Consider the following 19,076-nt stretch of genomic DNA (forward strand, 5'->3'; position numbering starts at 1 on the left):
GTGTTATTAAGAGTAGACTGTCCGTTTTATTTTTCAACAAAATATCAATCAAAAGTGAAATTAATGTGAACCTACTTGAACACGACAACTAAGTAGAAGAGGAATCGATAAACAAATTTTACAAAGAAAAGATAAAAAAAACTTTAAAGTCTGCAAGGCATTGCTCATTAAAGCTCTAATAAGTGTCCACCCAATTCAAACGGCATAAGACATTTAAGAGACTAACGCATAACAAAAAATATATTTTTGTTTATATGAAGGATTCATAGAAACCAACAAGGATCAACACAACTCTATCGACCCCACATCAAAGTTAGAGTCACGACGAGTTAAAGCAACATGTCAGATCAAAGTTTGACTACTCAACAACCAAAGTTTGAGTACATTTGGATGATAAGAGACACATTGCAACCAAAATAGAAAATTGAAGATTCAACAAAGGTGATGTGATACAACATCCATGTAAATAAGTGAGGGAGAATGTCATAAATAAAAGCTATAAATAGGGTATTTGATATGATGCTAATATATGTATGTGTCTTTTGATTTTGTTTATACTTTGTATAGTATATAGAAAGTTTATGGTAAGTTTGTCTATCCCATTTTGGTTAGCTTTTATAGTCGTTTGAGGCTTACAATCATCATGTTGAGGTAAAATTACTTAGAAATAGGCCATCTAGATAGCCATTTTAGGAGTTTACAACTCTATAGAGTGGTGTAAAAATGTCAGGCAATATAACACTCGGGAGCTACTCAGGTGACACATGGTTCGATGAGCCTTTGAGGTAGCATCTAGGGCTGGTTCGTTGTCTTGTTCCATAGTAGTATTATATGAAAATTTATGAAGACTTTTTGTTGCATGAAAACCTTGAATCTTTTATTGTATGACCGTTGATAAGTTTATATTTATAATTATATTACCTATTAAGTATTTACTAAAATGGTTGCTTGTGATCTCGAGTTAAATATTTTTTTAATCCGTTTCTCTTTTGTAGGCTCTTAAGTGACCATAAGAGATTTTGGAGGGAGAGGCTAACCTTTTGCGATGGACCAATCAACTAACTCTATAATACCTTGATAGGATTGTTCAAATCGGTTCAAATTGAACTAATTTCTAGTTAAAATAAATTACGTGCAAACGAGACCAAATCGAACTGGTTAATCTGGTGAGGTTAAATGATTTATAATTTTAAGTAGTTTTTAATTTTTTTAAATGAATCGATGAACTAATTGAAATCTTAGTCCAATTGGGCTGAGATAGATTTGTGAAATTCGACTCATATCATTTAGGAAATTATGATATGGTTAAATTAATCTTTTGATTAATTTAATTAACTAATTAAGAAATTAAGATAACAAACTCATGGTTGATATTTTTTAAAATCAATTTGATTCAGTTTGAATCGATTAACCAAAGTGAAGAAGAGTCACATCGAATTGAAATTGTATATCATCTTCAAAATGGAACTATTGATGAATCGATTTATATCAAATCTATTTTGAATCAATTTGATTTGGTTTTACACCCTTGCTAATCTCTTGCTGTGAGTAGAGGCAGATCAAGGGATATTGCTTCGATACAATTAGTAACACTTAACATCATGTCACGATCTCGGCTTGATGAACTAACTGACTTATTAAGTTCATTTGACTAGATTCTTGTAAGTTAATCTTAATCTTATTCACGGTAAATTAATCTTAATCTTATCCACTTCTTCTGATGTGCAGCTAATCATGATGTTATAATTTTTTTTACCATAATATGGTACATATGAGGTGTAATCTAATGATGACTCAACGATGTGTACTTCTGATACGAGACTAATCAGGATGTTATAATTTTTCTCGTAACAAATCCTCAAACTTCATCTAGCCAAAATATTAAGTTGATTCTAATATCAACTACCATGACTCAGATCTAATTGACTAATTGACCTATCAACTTCTTTTGACCCAAATCAGTAATCAAAATATTTAAATTTAAATTAATAATAATATAATAATTAAATTTATATAAATCAATTTTAATTTTATTTACTTTATATTTAGAACTAATTAGAATGTTACAAACCAATTAGAGGAACCATTACACAGACAATAAAAGAAAAATAAGTGTCCCATACTGTTGATCCATTTCTTTTAGACGCAATTCTTCAGGTCCCTATCAACACCACACACAGCATCTGCCACATGCAGTGTCTGCCTACTCGCAAACACACTGAAAAGCTACTCAAGAAACTGCTCCTCACATGACCCCATCCATTACAGTCATGCATGCTTTAGTGCAGTTGCAGTTGGACGAGCATCCAAGATCCAAAAGTGGAAGCATTGCCTGTTGATATGCATGGCAGTAATAATTCTCATATGAAACTTAGCAGCAGTGGTAATAATAATATATTTATTCCCACGTACATAAGGTACAAATGAAGAACAAATTATAATGTCCACCAGAAAGACAGCAGCTTCCACACTGGTAACTGATTCAGAATATATTTATTTACCTCCACACTGTAAACTTATTCTTCGACTCGACTTCTCGTTGTAAAGGTTCAATTTACTTCCATGACTTGTGTGGATTCAGGAAGTTTGACTGGCTCCTTCCCTTCTACAGCTCCAGCACCAAATCTGTCAGGTCCCAATACAGAAGAACACATGCTTCAGTAGTAGATTTTAAGATGGAAAATGTCAACTACAGAAGTTTTTACTTGATGAATTTACAGTTCACATAATATCTGCTGATTCACAGGCATCGAGCGGTCAGACAACTCATCTACACATGAAAATTTTCTGCAACAACATGAGATTGTACTGATGTGCTTTGAATTAAAAAGACAAATTTAAACTTACGTGTATGTGTATCTCACCACTGGAATAACAGATTTTGGAGAAATGCTGGAGACAAGAGAAGTGCTATAAGTATTCAACATATGAACCTCTCTCTCTATATCTAAGAGCCATCTGTCATCCTTTGGCATCCTAAATCAGATACCATATCAACTGTGTTGGGACGTTTTTTTTTCTTGGAATCCTTAACCAGAATAAAGAGAATGAATTTTAGTTGACAAACTTAACAACGAAAAAGAGATGCCAAGGCTCCCAAGTTCAGCATAGAAAGTCTTGTTTTGATGGGCGTTGAATGTGTGCCTAAGCCTTACCTGTGAGTTATTTTCATTAGCTTATAGAAAGAATATGCTAAGAAGAAAATGAACAAACATTGATAGGCAGTTGGCAAATCATTTCCAAACATAATGCAACCGGTCATTTTTTACTTCTACCTAAGATATAATGATTACAGTAGATTGCATCTGAATGTATTGTGAAGGGATACTTACAGTCTGCGTCAGTCTTAATCCAGTGTTCCCGATTGATATTTGAATGGCAGCCACTAAAAGCATTGGATGGAGGATCGGTGCAGAAACTGACGTTTAGAATGTCTTCTTTTCTGCATTCACCTTTCAAAGTGGCCAGTGTGCTGCCTCCCGTACCACTGAGATCAATGCCTCCAACTAGAGCCGTGTGATCTTTCTTCTCGATCTTACCAGTCTTTGAAGAATTCTTAGTCATGATACTGCTCTCAGGGTGAACTTTTCTGTGGAAAATTTGAAGGATCTGAAACATGAAAACAACTCTTTTAGAGGTTGGATGTTGTTGAGGATCGTTTTTCTAGAAACTAGTCAGACAAGAATTCTTGATGTGAATCACTACTGACATATCTGATCAAAGAAACATACAGCTACTCCAGATCATACATGTATACAGAGTAATAAAATCACTATCAGTGTAGCAAAGCTAGCAAGATTTCAAAAACATTTTTCCACATAGATGTACAATGATTCAAGAAACCAAGGTGACTTGCTGACAGATTCTTTATTCAAGAAACATCTGTTCTAGAACTACCACACTTGTTGCTTACAAGTAGCCTACAGATACCATGAAGAAGGTGCTTTTTGGATGGATTCAGATCTAATGAGGTGGTTGTCAAGTAACAGCCAAGTGTTCTTGTTATCCAGAAAAACACTAAAATCTCTGAAGTAGCTACTACAGATATAGCAGACAAGAAGTAGCTTTAGATCGAATATGCTGGTTAGTAAGAAAGAAGCATCAATCCAATCAAAACTTTTATCTATGGGTTCACTTTTAGGCAAATCAATTTCCTTGTCAACCAACAGTGCCATCTTCACACAGTAAGGCAGGCATAAGAGGACAACCAGTTTTTGGCACTAGTTACTGTCCAGATTGGCTTGGCTGACATGGAGCCAAATGAAGGTAGGGCACAGCTTGGCTCAATGTAGAGACACTTATCACAGGGTGATGGCCACTAGAGACACTTATCACTGACCCAAAACCAAGATCAAAGTGTTGCCCAGTTAGCAAATGGTAAAAGGATTAATTCATGCATACATCACCCCTCATTATGGATTTCCCTGGTTCTCCCAATATGCAAGACATATGATTGACAGACAGATCGATCTTAAACACATTGATACCATGTTTACTTGTGTTCAATGTCTCTACTGGGATTCAATGTCTCGTTATGTTGTTTATGAATATGATGACTCTGAATCATAAATTGATGATTTTTTTTGATGTATTGTGCAAAAATGAACGGTGATCTCGTGATCCGTACCTTTTGGATCTTCGTCTCCACCGTTGAAGCATGAGTTGAGCCACCACCACCGTCCGATCCTTTGCGGTGCTTTGCCATCGTGGTTCTCATCAAGCACATCTCAGCCGTCGGCTTCCCCTCCGCATGGCCCCCGCTGTCTACCCCGGCGTACTCGGCTTCCTCCGCCTTTCGGTCGCCGCCCTCCGCGATCCGGCTCATCATGATCAGCTCCCCCAGCGAGGCCCGCCGCTCCTTCCGCCCACCTGCCACCGCGGACGCTGTCTCGATCGGCGACCCGAACGGGAAACCTTGAAGCGGGCACGCCGCTGCCCCGGAATGGCTGGAGCGGGCGGAGGACATCCCGCCGCCGCCTCCGCCCTTCTCCGCCTCCGTTGCCAGCACCTTCTCCAGCTCCGCTCCCACCACCATCAGGTCCCTCTCCGTCGCCTCCGCCTCCTTCTCCGCGATCGCTTCTAGCGCCGCCGGCGTGACCAGCTCCTCCACCGCCAACACCAAGGGCTTCTTCTCGTCCACCTCCCCGTTCGCCTTGGCGTCAGCCTCCGCTCCCTTCTCTTCGATTGGCCAGGACCCAGTCCCTAGGGTTCCGACGGTGAGGAGCCCCCCGAAGAGCACCTCCATCGCCGGATCTCCCCCGCCACCTCCACCATCGCCGTCAAAGAGCACCTCCGCATCGAGGCGGAGGCTTTTTACCTTAAAGGGTTCGTATTGGCGACGGCTTCGGTTGGGGTCCTCGTCCAGCGACGGTTGCCCGGCGAGGGAGTTACAGGTGCCGCCTGCGACACATACAGACAAGCGTCCCAACTTAACCGCGGTACGGTGTACCCAGAGGAACACGTCAAGTCGCCAACCGAGCACTGAAACAGACAAAGGTGAACGTACCGCCTCCCAAGTCCTTGAACACATCGCCGCTGGTGGAGCGGAACCTGCGGTGCATCCAACCCAGAAGCTGCAGCGAGAAACGAAACCGTGTTGAGGAAACGGTGGAATACGGCAAATGCAGGAAGTGAAAGGCCTCCCTACTCACCTTCATCTTTGCTGCTGGGTGTGCTGGAGGAAGGGCGGAGGGGGTGGAGCGGAGAGGATAAAAGGAGGGGGAGGGGGCAATGTCTCAATGATGAAGGCGGGAGCGTGTGGAGGACGATGGTGCGTGAAGAGGAACACGGAGAAGGCAACAACAAAGCAATGCGCAGGACACTGTTACGCTAAAACAGCACGTGAGTTCGGAGCTCTGATGCAGAAGAGCAAACGCGACAGGACAGGAAGAACAGAGAGGAGGGACTACGGTGTGGCGTGGTGGTGATCCATTTGGCACGATGTCGCAGTGGAGAGGGCCGACATGGAAGGGAAATCTTCGGAGAGAAGGTTTGGGACGCACATCGTTGTTACCCCCCAAACAAGAGAAGACAAGGCTAGCTGAGCCAAGAACAGAGTATCCCATCTCCATAATGTTAGATATCATCGATGAAGAGTGCAACGATTTATGGAGGATCGCTACATGCGTTCTCTCATTGCAGTAAGTACTTCTAACGAGAAAATTTCTCCGTATTTACGTTTGCGTCAACTTAAATTAAAATAATTTATTATATTTAATTTTCTCATATAACGAAAAACTTAATTTTTATATAAAAAATAGACCAAAAAAAAAAAATTATCAAACCAAATTAACTTTTCAACAATATTTTTTTGGGGGTGTATTCTTTAATTTGATTTTGATTATTTGTATCTATATTTCTCTCTTGATTTCGTTCTTCTCTTCCTTCCCAACGCTTGCGGCTGCTTAAAAGGATGTCCTGTGGATGACACTCCGAATGAATACATTGTACCCAAATCCCATGTCCCTCCACTGCAATAGACAATGTCGTGTGATCCGAGTCAGATATGTGGCTCACCCAATCTCCCGTGACCTCCTTTGGGGCCACTCGAAATGGCTTCATGCAACGAAATCACACCGAGAAAGTACAAGAGGTGTAGAATAATGACATTAGTACTGAGAAAACAAAGCAATGGCCTTTATTGCTGTCCCAAAGCAACATGTACGCTTTTGGGCACCACCATGGAAGCGGGCATCTCCGTAAGCGAGTTGACCATGCTAATCGTGTCATTTCACGAGACCTAAACCGCTCTACAAGAAATTATGAAACATAACATTTTTATTTAAGAATTCACCCTAAAATAATTTTAAAATCACAAAACCGATTATTCAAACTGAAATAATTGATTTCAGCTTTCACAGATGTAAAAACCGAAACTCCTGTTCAGTTTGAAATCAGACAAATCATTGGACCAATTCGATTTTGGTTCCATTCCGGTTTGAGTCAGGCTAGATCCGGTTCTCATAATTATCCCAAGTGTTGTCACCTCACTAATAACCAGTTCAACACCATCTCTGTCATTCATAATAATAATAATCAAGAATCCAACATCACCTGCACCTAATCCAGGGCAAGTAGCACGTCACCCTTCCTTATCCTCTACAGCCAAACTACGTATATATCATGACTAATTAGCTTTTGTTGGTACTCTCCAAATATACATAATTAATTCCCCTGGTGCAAGTTCCAAAAAACCTTTTGACTCCCCCGAACCAACACACCGTTCAGACCCCTTTGGCCTCTCACCTCAGAAGGAGACCATCCCAAACTTATAAACTCACCAGGGCACTAATCCACTCTCAACAAGAAACATGCAGGTGGAAAACCCCCACCACTCTAATTAATATCCAGCCACCGTACCAACTCAATTCTCCTTAAAAATCAACTCAGAGTACATGCAAAAATTTAATGCAAAACACTAACAAAAAACCAAAAACTAAATAGCTTCCAACGATAGCAATTGTAGTTTGAGTGAAACTGGTTTATACAAACTAGCTATTGCAATATTACATGGGCCATATTAGACATAAAGTAATGCTGTGATTGAGTGAAGCACAACATATCTAAATAATATCCACATATCTATATCCCGGCCAGAAAAAAAACAGCAAAACTACCGGGAATAGGGAACATGGACAATTTACACAACTCTCTAAACAGCATCTGCGGACTCAAAATTCCAAAACAGCACCACCCAATTAAGCTATATTTTCTATATTTTCTCTTTTTTTGATTTTTTTTCATTTAAATTAATAGAGAGAAAACAAAATGACCTCAAATGCCCGGACACCAAAGGCTCCATAAACGAGGGTTGAAGAGCCCCATCAGGTCCGGCCATCCCCTCCGCCTCTCGCTGGCCACAGCCACAGCCACCGCCACCGCTTCCTCTTCCCCGCACCTCTCCTCGCCCGTTACCTCCGTTGCGGGCTCTGCTGTCTCTGAGGCTTCCTTCACTTCGCCCGAAAAGCGGGCGGCTCCACTGGCCACCGATGCTTCGAACAACTTCAGCTCGTGGACCACCGACGCTTCCACCTCCACCGACTTCCCCCGCTCCTTCTTCCGCTTCCCCTTCCCCTTCTCAGCTCTATCCCTCGCCTGCCGCTCCCTCCGCCGCCCCTTGCAGCCGTCACCACCGCCCTTGTTCTCCGAGCTCGCAAGGCGCTCCTCGAACGCCTCGATAGCCTGGTGGATGAGCTCGCGGTCGGGGGAGCAGTCCCACCGCGACCAGAAGCTGGCGTAGCAGTCGAAGCATCCGCAGACGAAGAGCGGCCGATGAGCCGGCGGCATCGCTTCCCGGCGCCGCCTCGGCTCCATTCCGGCGGCGGGACCATTGATCGACTGCGTGATCAGGTACGCCAGCACCTCCTTGTCCTCGCAAGTCAGCGCGGCCGTGAGGGCCAGGATCGCTGCCGGGAGGAGCTTGAGCACGGCGAGCGCGTCGTGGCGATGGACCGAGGACCCTCCTTCGTCTCCACCGGCGGACGGTGGCGCCGCTGGCGACGGGTGGACCTTTCCCTTCCCCTTGGGGTACAGGTTCATTGCTTGTTGTGGATCCTCTTTTTTCTGCCTTCTCCTCACTATATATATATATATACACACTCACATTTGTAGATATTTTTGGCCCAAATGATGAGAGAGAAAGACTAGGGTTTTACCGGCCTTTACTTACCACCCAACGAAGCCAGAGCGAGAGGCGTGTGATAGTGATGTGACCGACGTGGCCGCACATTCTTACTCGCCGTTGGATCTCAGATGGACAACAAATAAGGAGAGGGTGTTGCTGCGAGATTCGTGTTCTCTCCGATGGGGCCTACCTCGCTCCTCGCTCTGTTCGATCGCCTACACCGCCTTAGCCGGTCGGGTCGACTTTTGTTCTCGGGGTGGTTTAGGCGTAAATATACGCACGAGGTATCATGATCCGTCGATCGAAAATCGACGGCAGACACTTTCTCGCATATTTTTTGTTGTGCGGACGCACGGATCGAGCCGCACCGAGAAAAGATCAACAGATTAAGTTGTTTATGGCTCGGAGAGGCGGTGCGGCATATTTAAATGTTATCTGATATGTCGAAACTACCCTATATGGCGAGGGAAAATAGTGAATGTCGTGTTGAGGCATGTCGAGGATTTAGCGAATGGGTGATGAATGATGAGAGCGGCGGATGACCAAGGGCGGGAAGTCGGCGCACAGTACATGAGGTAGACGTATCCGGGGACTCTGATGGCGCTTAGTTCCCATGACACGACCAGCTGCAGATGGAAGCATCGGAGCCGTCGATTTGCTGATGCTCACGTACGTACGGTGGCTGCATTCTGCACACAAACACACCCACTTCAGCTTCAGAGGTGACATGCGATGAGTGGGACGTGACCAGAAGGACTGTTTCTGAAACGAGCATGGGAATCGAAGTCCTGTCGGGATTAAGGGGGTGGAAATGGAATGTGAGTTGGGGAAGGAATGGGAGACTAAGAGCAGACATTGAATTTGGGCTACGTACATGAAACAGAGAGTGGTCTCTGATTGAGAAGCTTGGTAAGTTTCTTGCGACGTTCAGCTCAGTTGTTGACATTGAATTTGACGTGATTTTGGTGGATATACAAAAGAGCTTCTCGGAAGCATCCTTGATTGGAAGAGTCACGAGCCTTGGTTTTATTCCTGTCATGACTAAGAGCAGACAAGTGCGGTAAAATTAGCCATTGTCATTTAAATTCCTGGCATAGAATGTAAAGGCATAACTACAACAAGCTATGTCAAATGCTGATGCATCAAACGGGTACATCGTATAGACTATTACTTCTGTGCATCAATAAATAATTTTCTTTTTTTCTGAACAAATATCAACCCTATCGACCAGTGATCTGAACCATTGTAACACATTGTTTTTGCAAACTTAGACAAGCAGAAGATCAAAGCATTTAGTATAAAGCTTTTACCTTCAACCTGCCAGGAATCATATAGTTTTTGGGGAAAATCTATCGTACGGAAACAAGCAAAAGAACTTGCAAGAAACTAGCTAAATTCAAAATATTGTATACCTGAGAACTTCCTAATTGCCATGGATTATGTCAATTCAACTGGAACCATTATAACCACTTTTAGAAACATGTGTATTATGATTTATAAGTACTTCAGCCTGTCATATCTTCTCATGGCATTATAGACAGCTTGGACCTGGAAAGGTCAATTGGAACACAGATCATATGCCACATGATAATTGTTGTCAGCAAGCACTCTGATTTACTTGATATATATACCTCCAGTTCAGTCTTAGATAAATTAAGGCATATTCATCCAAGGCATGAAATTTCTCAAAGGTAGCATGTGGGGGAAAAGAGAAAAAAAATGAAGGGTACCTGCTCACTTGAGATAACACGAATAGGTCCAATATTTGCTGACACATACTTGTCCCTTGAAGAAACTTCCTGACTCACCCTACCCTGTTCAAAAAAGAAACATATGATATAAAAAGATCATGTTCTAATGTAACCTGAAAAAAAATTGATCACTTGCCTCTGAAAAAAAAGCTCAGCGATAGAAAAGATTTTAGTGAACAATGAAGAATAAAAAACTAGACAAAAATAATTAGCAATTGTAGTTGACTTACCATTACATATGCATCTGTACAAAAAACAAATTTAGGGGCTACAAGTCCTCCACAAAAGAATTTCAAGCTCTTCATATGTCTCCCAAGTCCCAAAATATAGATATTATAATATGCATATCCAATTTCAAAAATTACATTCTCTTTCATGGAATTCTATTTTTTTTTTCACTTTTCTTTCATCAGTTTTTTTTTTTTTCCCATCAGCCTGATATCGCTATGCCAAGCAGTTTCAGAGTATTGACATGGCCTGAGTTACCAATAATCACTGTTCTAGCTGCCAGATGGCACCCACATACAAGTTTAGAATCAAGTCAATTGAGAAAACTCATTAAAGTAGATAAACTGCAAGGAACACTCACGAGACAAGTATGAGATCAACAGGTTGGAACTTCTACTACGACGAGAAATGTAAGTAGGTAGTTTACATGCTCATTGTATCCTTCATCCCATCAGAATCTTGAGTAATGCAACACTCCTATCTCATGTCCCAACATCATCAACAGTAGGATGGCTTCTTAAAATGTCATATTATATTTCTTTATCAATCCAGAAGGTACAATCCAGAAGGTACTAACTATAATAACTTACTTGGATGATACATATGTAAAACTTTGCACTCATCCTAAGAACTATTTGACTAACATGATTGTTTTCACGGAACAGTAAACACAAACCTTTGGAATTGATTTTTGGATCACAGATTCAATAGCAACAACCATTGATTGGACAAATTCGTCATCTCCAGTTCCTATTGCAGTAAACCGCCTGACCGTGGGATACAAATTAACCTGTAAAAAAAATAAATTGATGAACATTAAAAATTCAACATAATAAAAAATGAATTAAGTGCCTTTTTAGTTTTTCTCATTGGCTCATTAAGTAGTAGAAAAGATGGAGAACCCATCAAGAAGGGGTAGATCAATATTCTGTTTTCAGTTTATTGTTGCTCTACTTGTTCTAAGTTGTTCTTACTGATACATTCAACTGGTTCAACTTTATCAACATATGCATCTTGATAGAACTAACAAGAGAGTTGCTTCAATTCAGCAACAAGCATCACCTTGTGTAGTTCAATATCAAATTTGAGGGAGAGAAAAAAATCACCCCAAGCATAAGATGAATGAGTTATCCTTTTAGACGTTCAGGATCAATATAGTAATATTTTGTATAAACAAATCATCAACTAGCCAATAGAATAAAAAGAAAGCATCTCAACCATTAATTTAAATAAGGTTCCATGGCTAATCAACTAGACCACTTAAACTAAATATTTGAGTACCTCACAGCAGGAACAAATGCAATGCTAATAAACTCAGGCCAGCTTTTGATCTGTATTTACAGCAAACAGGTTGGGTACAGGCCTGAGTAGACTCTGGAAGCATCCATGTAATATCAGAAGCTGTTAAGTCAAGATAATTCTGCACTATAACCATGTTCCTATCAGAAGAAAAGTATAAATATACATTTGCCCAAAGTAGATTTTGTATTTGGAAAGCACGAGAGTTAGAAGACCAAATGCAGATATAGCTTTTCTCTGATAAATGTTCTTTATCTAGATGGGATAACCAGCCATACATCTAGCTCAAATGTAACTATGCTCTAGAATAAGAAAGCAAAAAAACAAACTAAAGCCTAGCTGCTTATATGTACTAGAATGAAAGGCAACATTGGAGCCAGGCATATGTCTTATCGTTGGTGTCATGAAGAAGCAACAAAGTGGATTCCAAGTAGCATAAATGTAAACAAAATAAATTTTGCAATATTGACTTTAAACTAAGGTGAACGGAAAAATGAGTAGCTTGGTGTAGTGTACCGACATTGTACCTTCTTATCTAGAACAAGCCATTCATTAGTAGAATCATCTATCACCGTACCACCAATAACAACATTTGTGGTTTGTGCAACCCTTTAGACTTTGATACTTCTGGATCCAATGCCAACAGATGTTAAAAAGGTGGAGGTTAAAAAAAAAAACATCAGGATCCAATACTTTACTGACAAATAGCAGCAAATGAACTAGCCCATAAGATCCAATAGATGTTTTGCCTTTAGGTGACATGATGTCATGTCGTTGTATGTCACCTTGTTTATTAAGCTACCTGCCCCACTTTCGAAACTCTAATAGTGAATGGATATGGATGCCCCTCGATGATAGAAGCCCAAAAATACTAGCCAGCAGTAAATGCAGACAGCTTATTTCCATATACTTCTGGTTGTTATCCTCTGCAATAACCTCCTCTATAAACCAATTTCAAAAGGAGCTGTTTCAAAATCCACATTTCAAAAATGGAGGATCAATACCATACACACTTAAGACACACAGGATTAACTGCTCTTCGGAAGTTGCTATCCAATTTTAGGCTCTAACATCTCAAGAGCCTTATGTAACTATCCTGATGAAACATATCTTCTTTAAAGATATATATGGACAAACATATATAGAATGGTTCTCTCTTGCTTGGTTATTAAGCATGATTAATTACAGAGCTTCAAGCCATATGACCATTGCTCCACTGTCCGTAGAAAGAAGAGGAATGAAAGAGAAGGAATAGAGAGACGAGAAAAGATATACCCAATCGAGAGAGATGCAGTCAGGAAAGCTGATGATGAAGGTCTACATCAGAAATATTAAGGCAGAGCACAGATATCAGGCACGACTTGCTGGGGCAACTAATTAGGTTATGAGGGAGATCAAGCTCATACTTAGTTGGAATTGGGTCTGGGAGAGCAGGGGAGGAGGGAGAATGGGGAAATTAGGTTTCGATCTGCTATTGCTATCCTCTGATTGAATTTTCCCAATATCTGATGCTCTTTCCTGCAACTATTCACCCTCCTATTTCCTGTAAGGCTAATTAGTATTAATAGCTTTAATGGGTACATTCCGTTCCGGTCTAATACATCCGGACTCTGTTGAATGTGGCTTCACGCCGGCAAAACGCTGTAAGAAAATTTGGCATCTTACAGGGATCCAATCGGAATAGAGAAGTTAATAAACTGATGAGCCACAAAGTATCAAGTAACAGAAAACAGAATGGGGATTTCCGAGACTCACCGGAAATCGCCTTGAGGATGGCTTCCTGGGGTGGGCCTTGTTCATCCTGACGGGAGGCCGCCGACGGGGCGTCGCCGCGAGAACACCGAAGTAGAGCGGTACCCCACGTAGCCCTAACTCTAGGTTCGGGAAGAAGAGGAGGGATGATCGAATGGGAGGCAGCGAGAATGGGCGGCGGAAGGGCCGCCATGGCTGCTCCGAGAGCAGCATCGAACGCATCGCGACGCTTCTGCGCGCCATCTCGCTGATATTTTTCTTCCCGGAACCGTTCGCTTCACAACAAATCTTGAAAACTCGTGCGAACGAGTGGTTCACGGTTGGAGATAATGGTGGCCTTTGCATTCAACTAAGTGCGAGCCGAACTTGATCAAACCCGGCTCTGAGTGAGTCCGGACCCGAATTAATTACGAGCCCAAACTTAGGCCCGTTCAGACGACTCCGGTTTAATCTGTTCACCGGTTCAATCTCCGACCCGGAGAGTTCGAATTACCGCCCCGACTCGTGGCAGGCGGGAATCGCTTCAGGTACTCCAAAATCCGTGCCACCCAAATCCAGGTTCACAGGCTCCTCAAAAACCCTAAGCCTAATCCCCATTTCCTGTCTCCCGTTTTCTATTTCATCGTACGAAGAAGCTGGTCCTCAACCAGGCCGATCTGTTGGACGTCGTCGATTTCCACGCCGTTGTTGAATCCTTCGAACCCCGGAGAATATCTACGGATTCGAATGTCCGGTGTTCGATTTTCCAGTTTTCGCTGTAGAGATCGGCCAGGTACCTTCCTTGTTCTGCTTCGTTTACTCTTTTTGTGGCGGATGATAGAGAAGCAAGTTATTTAAAGAATGCTGAATGGGACACGAGAGATTTATACAGATGATTGACCGAAAGGGGATCTTGCAGAAATTGACGATTGAGAATTGGTTAAAAAGCGGTGAACATGCAGAAAAACAAAGAGGTTGAATTATGAGTTGAAATTAGAAGATGGTTCTGAGTTCTCATCTCATCGATGGCTGTGACTGTAGCAAGTTCCCAGTAATGACAATAGTGTCTATGTTTTCACTTGGATTTGTTCTGGCTTCAGAGGATTTCTGTCTCGATGATCATCTCCTGAGCAATTTCCTAATTTGTTCATAATAATCTTGTGAATTAACATTGTTAAATATCGTTGTCTTCTTTTCTTTTGTTGTTAATGGATAATTTCTGTTTTGTAAAAGAGTTAAATTTCTATAATGAGTTATCATAAGCATTAAATTGACTTTATAGAACGTAGAAGAATGAGTTTCATCAATCTACAATAATGGCTAAAACACAGGTCACAGCACATGATTTCACTGGCAGAGAATGCATGAGATGGAACTTGTTTTGTTACTTGCAAAGCAATGAAAATTTCATAAATATTTATTGATATATCATGACTACACTTGGAATTTGGCAAATAGAAGCCGAGGTTGTTTGAGAGATTAAGATATATAAGGACACTGATAACCCTTGAAACTTGGGAGTGAGTTGCAAGGCAAGTGCTGCAAGTCACACACTTTAGTGTAGTAAGACACACTTGGCTAAGCGGAATGAAAATTCTAATAAAAAGGTTAAAACATTTTTATTCTATTATAGATATTAACATAAAAAAATCTCAAAAATAATTTGAATAAAAAACACACAACTATAATAATCTAATATTTTATCCTTCAAACTATTGCCTTAAACTTGTGGATCTGTTTTTTGTGAATTGTGTTACTGGCTAGATATAGTATCATATGCAAGTATGTGTCATCTGATATCTTGATTGTCCTGCATGTGCCATGTGATATATTGATTGTCCAGTGACAAGGCTGATTCAACCACATGATTAGTCAAGTCATACAAAAATCGAGGAACATGTAATCCAAAAATTAAAATCATATAAGTTAGTATTACTGGTATAAATAACTCGATTAATGATACTATTTCTGAACAACTTTATACGTAACACTATTAATCAATGATACTAGTGTTACTAGTATTTAGTTTCTCTGTCAGGCTATACATCAATTATGAAGAAAGACAGCCAATATAAACAAGCTTGTAATTCATGCAATACTTGTAATTGATTTGCTTATAGAACATAGTAAAGGTTTTCTTGACCTAGTAGTACCACATAATCTTTTAAAAGGCGTTTTGGGTGAGTTATCGGCTGCAGGGTTTCTGTTTTAGTTCTATTCCACCAATTTTAATCTTGATCTTCAGAATGATTAATGATGTTATATTGTAGTTCTTTCTTCACAATGTCTGTTTTCTTTTCTTTTCTGCAATATTTTCTCAACCTTCTTCGTTTTGTTGGTTTGAAGAAGAGGTTTAAGAATCACTTTCACCCAACAAACTGTGTGTGGGTTGGGTTGAAGTAGTGATACTCATCACCGGTTGTGTTCAGGTCTGAAGTGGATGACACTTGGAAATAGTCCTACTGATACCATCCACATGAACAAACCCTTGGTTAGCCTACAGCTTGCATGAAGAGGTACACAGGGTTGCAACAAGAGATGGTAATATGATTCAAACTTCTTACGATCATACAAAATATCAATGAGTGAAAAGATTGATCTACTAGTAGGTCTAATTGTATTATGTACCTTACCATTTAGCAACTGACATGACTAAACATTGCCAAATTTTGCTAGCAGGAGTATAGGGAAACAGGTCTCAAATGTTGGGTGAGGAGGGGTTTATCATGTCCTAGTTGAACCTTTGATAATTTGTTTGTACCTAATTATACCAACCTTTTTACCAGTTAGAATTGAGGCTTCTGTTAATTCAGGTTAGATTTATAAACAAGTTCTAAAGTGTGCTGAAGGTAACATGCTATTATGAATGATCTACTCTGACTTTTGAAGAATGAAGGGTTAATTTTACTATGACAACTAGAAGTGTTCATATTTTGTTTTCTTTCTCAAGCTTTACAGTTGGATAATTTCAAACTATTGACATTGTAGAGTGATATTTAACTCATGATGAAATTTACTGTGAAATGGTTACCTGAAATTTTCAGAACTGTTTTTGTTAATCTTAATTTTCCCCATACAGTGACTCTTAATAAGGGTATTGGAGTATGTTTGAACCCCATTCCAATTTCTTTTTGAGCAGGCGTGCCATGGATCTTCACTGATGATGAGCATGCAGAGGTTTCTGTTCTCTAGTCATAATTTTCCTGTGAAGATGATTACTGTTTCATGGATTACATGAAAAATATTCAAGAAGAAAATATTAATATCTGACAGGTCAACTAGAAACGTCCACAATTTTGCAATTAGAACATCTTCCTTTCAGTGATCATAGTGATGTTCCTATTTCACATTTAGCTTAAGTGGCTGTGTTACCGATATGGTCAAAGACATTTTGCTAGGATAAATGATACAACAAAGGCATGGATGCTTGATTTTTGGATTGAATCTCAACATGGAAGCATTAAATTGTGAAAAAAAATCACTTAATGATGATGACCCACATATGCGGAAAGAGCCTGGACCTGATATGGTAACTGAGTTCTGCTATGGTCGGAACCGTTGATGACAACTGTGGCAGGTGAACTCCAAGCAGGCAGGGTTCATATTTCTGGTGGCTATCTCCTTCATCCTCTCCACTTTGTCCACCTCCTCTCTGGCTTGCTCCCAGACCAGCCTAGCTTGTGCAAACTCTTTCTTTGCTGAGTCTATCTCCTTCCTTGTCAGCTCCCTTATTCTCTCAGCGTAAGCCTTCTCTACAGCAGTAAGTTGGATCTGCTCTGCGGTTTGTTGCTTCAGTAATTGCAGATTTTTTGCAAAGCTGTTGGACTCTTCGAAATATGATCGCTGTGTTCCAACACTCATCGACAGATTAAGGTCGAGCAAAGGATGATCAGATGGATCATTTCCCACCAAGGACATGGGTGCTTCAGAAAGAATATGGGTCGAGGGGAGGTGTAGCAGCTGCAATTCTCTTGGGTCATCCTCTTCCATAGAACCAAAGACATACAATCCAACAATGATGTGATGGTTTAGCAACTAGTCTGAGTCTTTATATACAGACTTCCTACCAGCCAACTTTACCAGCATGCCCATGCTGGTAGGGTTGGTCTTTGCACCTTCAAAATTTTGGTAAGTCTTCCTCGGTTTAACTTTTGTGTGCATTGTTTATTACATCATCCAACCTGGTGGCGTGATGTTTGTGAAATGGTAGATTCCTTAATCTGAGTTAATATGTTACTTAACCCGTTTTTTCTGGAAGGTAGCAAGCATTGTTCATTGTAAATGTTCCATCATTATTGATTAGACCACAATGGTGCACCCTTTGGTCTAATCATTTTCCTTTGGTCGACTTTATCAGCTCTCTATATATCATTTTCCTTTGGTCGACTTCTCTTCATTATAGTTTGATCTTAAGCTTCTTTTGGATCTTTCTCTTGTATCTGATTCATCGTCACTTGGCATGTATATCCCTTGGCAGTGGGAGAGGGTGCAATAATTGATGGCAAGCTTGAGTTGGGAGCAAAGCCTTGTGGGAAGATGGACCTCAATGACAGGTAAGTCAATGTTGTCAAAAGAAATTTCTCATTATGATCTCACTTCTCTTGTCACGTATCAATCTATTTGGTGATGAGTGTGACGTGTCCATTCCTTTCGAGTGACTTCAATCATTTACATGCTGAAGCCAGCTCAAGAAATTTAGCATAGCCTCAAGTTAATCATAGATTTCAGGCCTTTAACGCCACTTCTGACTGTTGAAATCCTTCAACAACACTAGAAGAAGAAACAATAATAATGATAATCCTACTTCTAGAAAGCCACTTTTGTGCAATCAAACATGTCCTAAAATTAACAACATAGATAAAATTGTTTAGGTGTGTTAATAGGGGATCTATCTAAATACAAAAACTGATAGCTGTACTATACAAAAACTGATTATATATATATATATATATCCAATGGATTTAAATGACATAGGAGCCCTTAGAATAGTGTATTAATCTTTAGCATTGGTTCTAGAATGAAAAGGTCCTTGTATGTTTTTCCTCTTAAATTGATCTAATACAATAACCAACATTGCTTACCTCTACATTTAAATAGTTGAAGCATGATTTTTAAAAGAAGAGGGCTTTCTTTATTAGATTGTGTGGCCAAACATCAATATTTAGATCCTTATAATATTTTAGTTTCAATCCATTATTGTTGAAAATATTTGTGTGTGAAACAAAGAAGGATGAATTGTAAATATAATCTTACATATGTTATATTTGACTTATAACCTTATATGCTTAATCTTTTGATTGTGTTGGTATCTGATATATGTTAATCTTTTTTAAATTGATTTATCATTATTAGATTTGGTTGAATTGACTCAGATTTATCATTATTAGATTTCTGACAGTTATGATAGCATGCTGGCTCTGATTTTTAATCTAATATTTATATAA

At 40.1% G+C, this 19,076-nt stretch overlaps 2 protein-coding genes across 6 annotated transcripts; both read right to left on the reverse strand.

Moving 5' to 3' along the window:
- Positions 1-2,381: 2,381 nt before the first annotated feature.
- On the reverse strand, positions 2,382-6,052 carry LOC135582162 (protein LAZY 1-like). 3 transcript variants are annotated; one of them, XM_065111827.1, is made up of 5 exons: positions 5,652-6,051; positions 5,507-5,573; positions 4,628-5,400; positions 3,333-3,609; positions 2,382-2,625 (listed from the first exon to the last, which is right to left on the reverse strand). In XM_065111827.1, exons 1-5 carry the CDS (start codon positions 5,655-5,657, stop codon positions 2,606-2,608), a joined length of 1,143 nt encoding a protein of 380 aa, XP_064967899.1. In that variant the 5' UTR covers positions 5,658-6,051; the 3' UTR covers positions 2,382-2,605. The 3 variants fall into 3 exon arrangements, with proteins under 3 accessions (XP_064967899.1, XP_064967897.1, XP_064967898.1); XM_065111825.1 differs by having other exon boundaries at positions 4,628-5,573; positions 5,652-6,052; XM_065111826.1 differs by lacking the exon at positions 5,652-6,051 and having other exon boundaries at positions 4,628-5,618.
- Positions 6,053-7,440: 1,388 nt separating this feature from the next.
- On the reverse strand, positions 7,441-13,960 carry LOC103987115 (uncharacterized). 3 transcript variants are annotated; one of them, XR_010487545.1, is made up of 5 exons: positions 13,657-13,960; positions 11,279-11,392; positions 10,354-10,437; positions 9,498-9,664; positions 8,997-9,411 (listed from the first exon to the last, which is right to left on the reverse strand). XR_010487545.1 is itself a non-coding variant. In XM_065111829.1 (3 exons), exon 3 carries the CDS (start codon positions 8,536-8,538, stop codon positions 7,774-7,776), a length of 765 nt encoding a protein of 254 aa, XP_064967901.1. In that variant the 5' UTR covers positions 8,539-8,576; positions 8,669-9,312; positions 9,498-9,660; the 3' UTR covers positions 7,441-7,773. The 3 variants fall into 3 exon arrangements, 2 of the variants coding, with proteins under 2 accessions (XP_064967901.1, XP_064967900.1); XM_065111829.1 differs by lacking the exons at positions 10,354-10,437; positions 11,279-11,392; positions 13,657-13,960 and adding an exon at positions 7,441-8,576 and having other exon boundaries at positions 8,669-9,312; positions 9,498-9,660; XM_065111828.1 differs by lacking the exons at positions 10,354-10,437; positions 11,279-11,392; positions 13,657-13,960 and adding an exon at positions 7,441-8,576 and having other exon boundaries at positions 8,669-9,411; positions 9,498-9,660.
- Between the last annotated feature and the right edge of the window lie 5,116 nt (positions 13,961-19,076).

The sequence above is a fragment of the Musa acuminata genome, chromosome BXJ2-6 (assembly GCF_036884655.1).
Source record: "Musa acuminata AAA Group cultivar baxijiao chromosome BXJ2-6, Cavendish_Baxijiao_AAA, whole genome shotgun sequence".
NCBI lineage: Eukaryota > Viridiplantae > Streptophyta > Magnoliopsida > Zingiberales > Musaceae > Musa > Musa acuminata.

What these genes read in the sequence shown, in the direction of transcription:
- LOC103987115 (XM_065111829.1), bottom strand. Translation starts at nt 8,538, where the DNA reads ATGAACCTGTACCCCAAGGGGAAGGGAAAGGTCCACCCGTCGCCAGCG.
- LOC135582162 (XM_065111825.1), bottom strand. Translation starts at nt 5,530, where the DNA reads ATGTGTTCAAGGACTTGGGAGGCGGTACGTTCACCTTTGTCTGTTTCA. An exon ending in TGGAGACGAAGATCCAAAAG is followed by an intron (nt 3,610 to 4,627) that starts GTACGGATCACG and finishes TTCATGTTTCAG; the next exon opens with ATCCTTCAAATTTTCCACAG. An exon ending in GATTAAGACTGACGCAGACT is followed by an intron (nt 2,626 to 3,332) that starts GTAAGTATCCCT and finishes GGGACCTGACAG; the next exon opens with ATTTGGTGCTGGAGCTGTAG.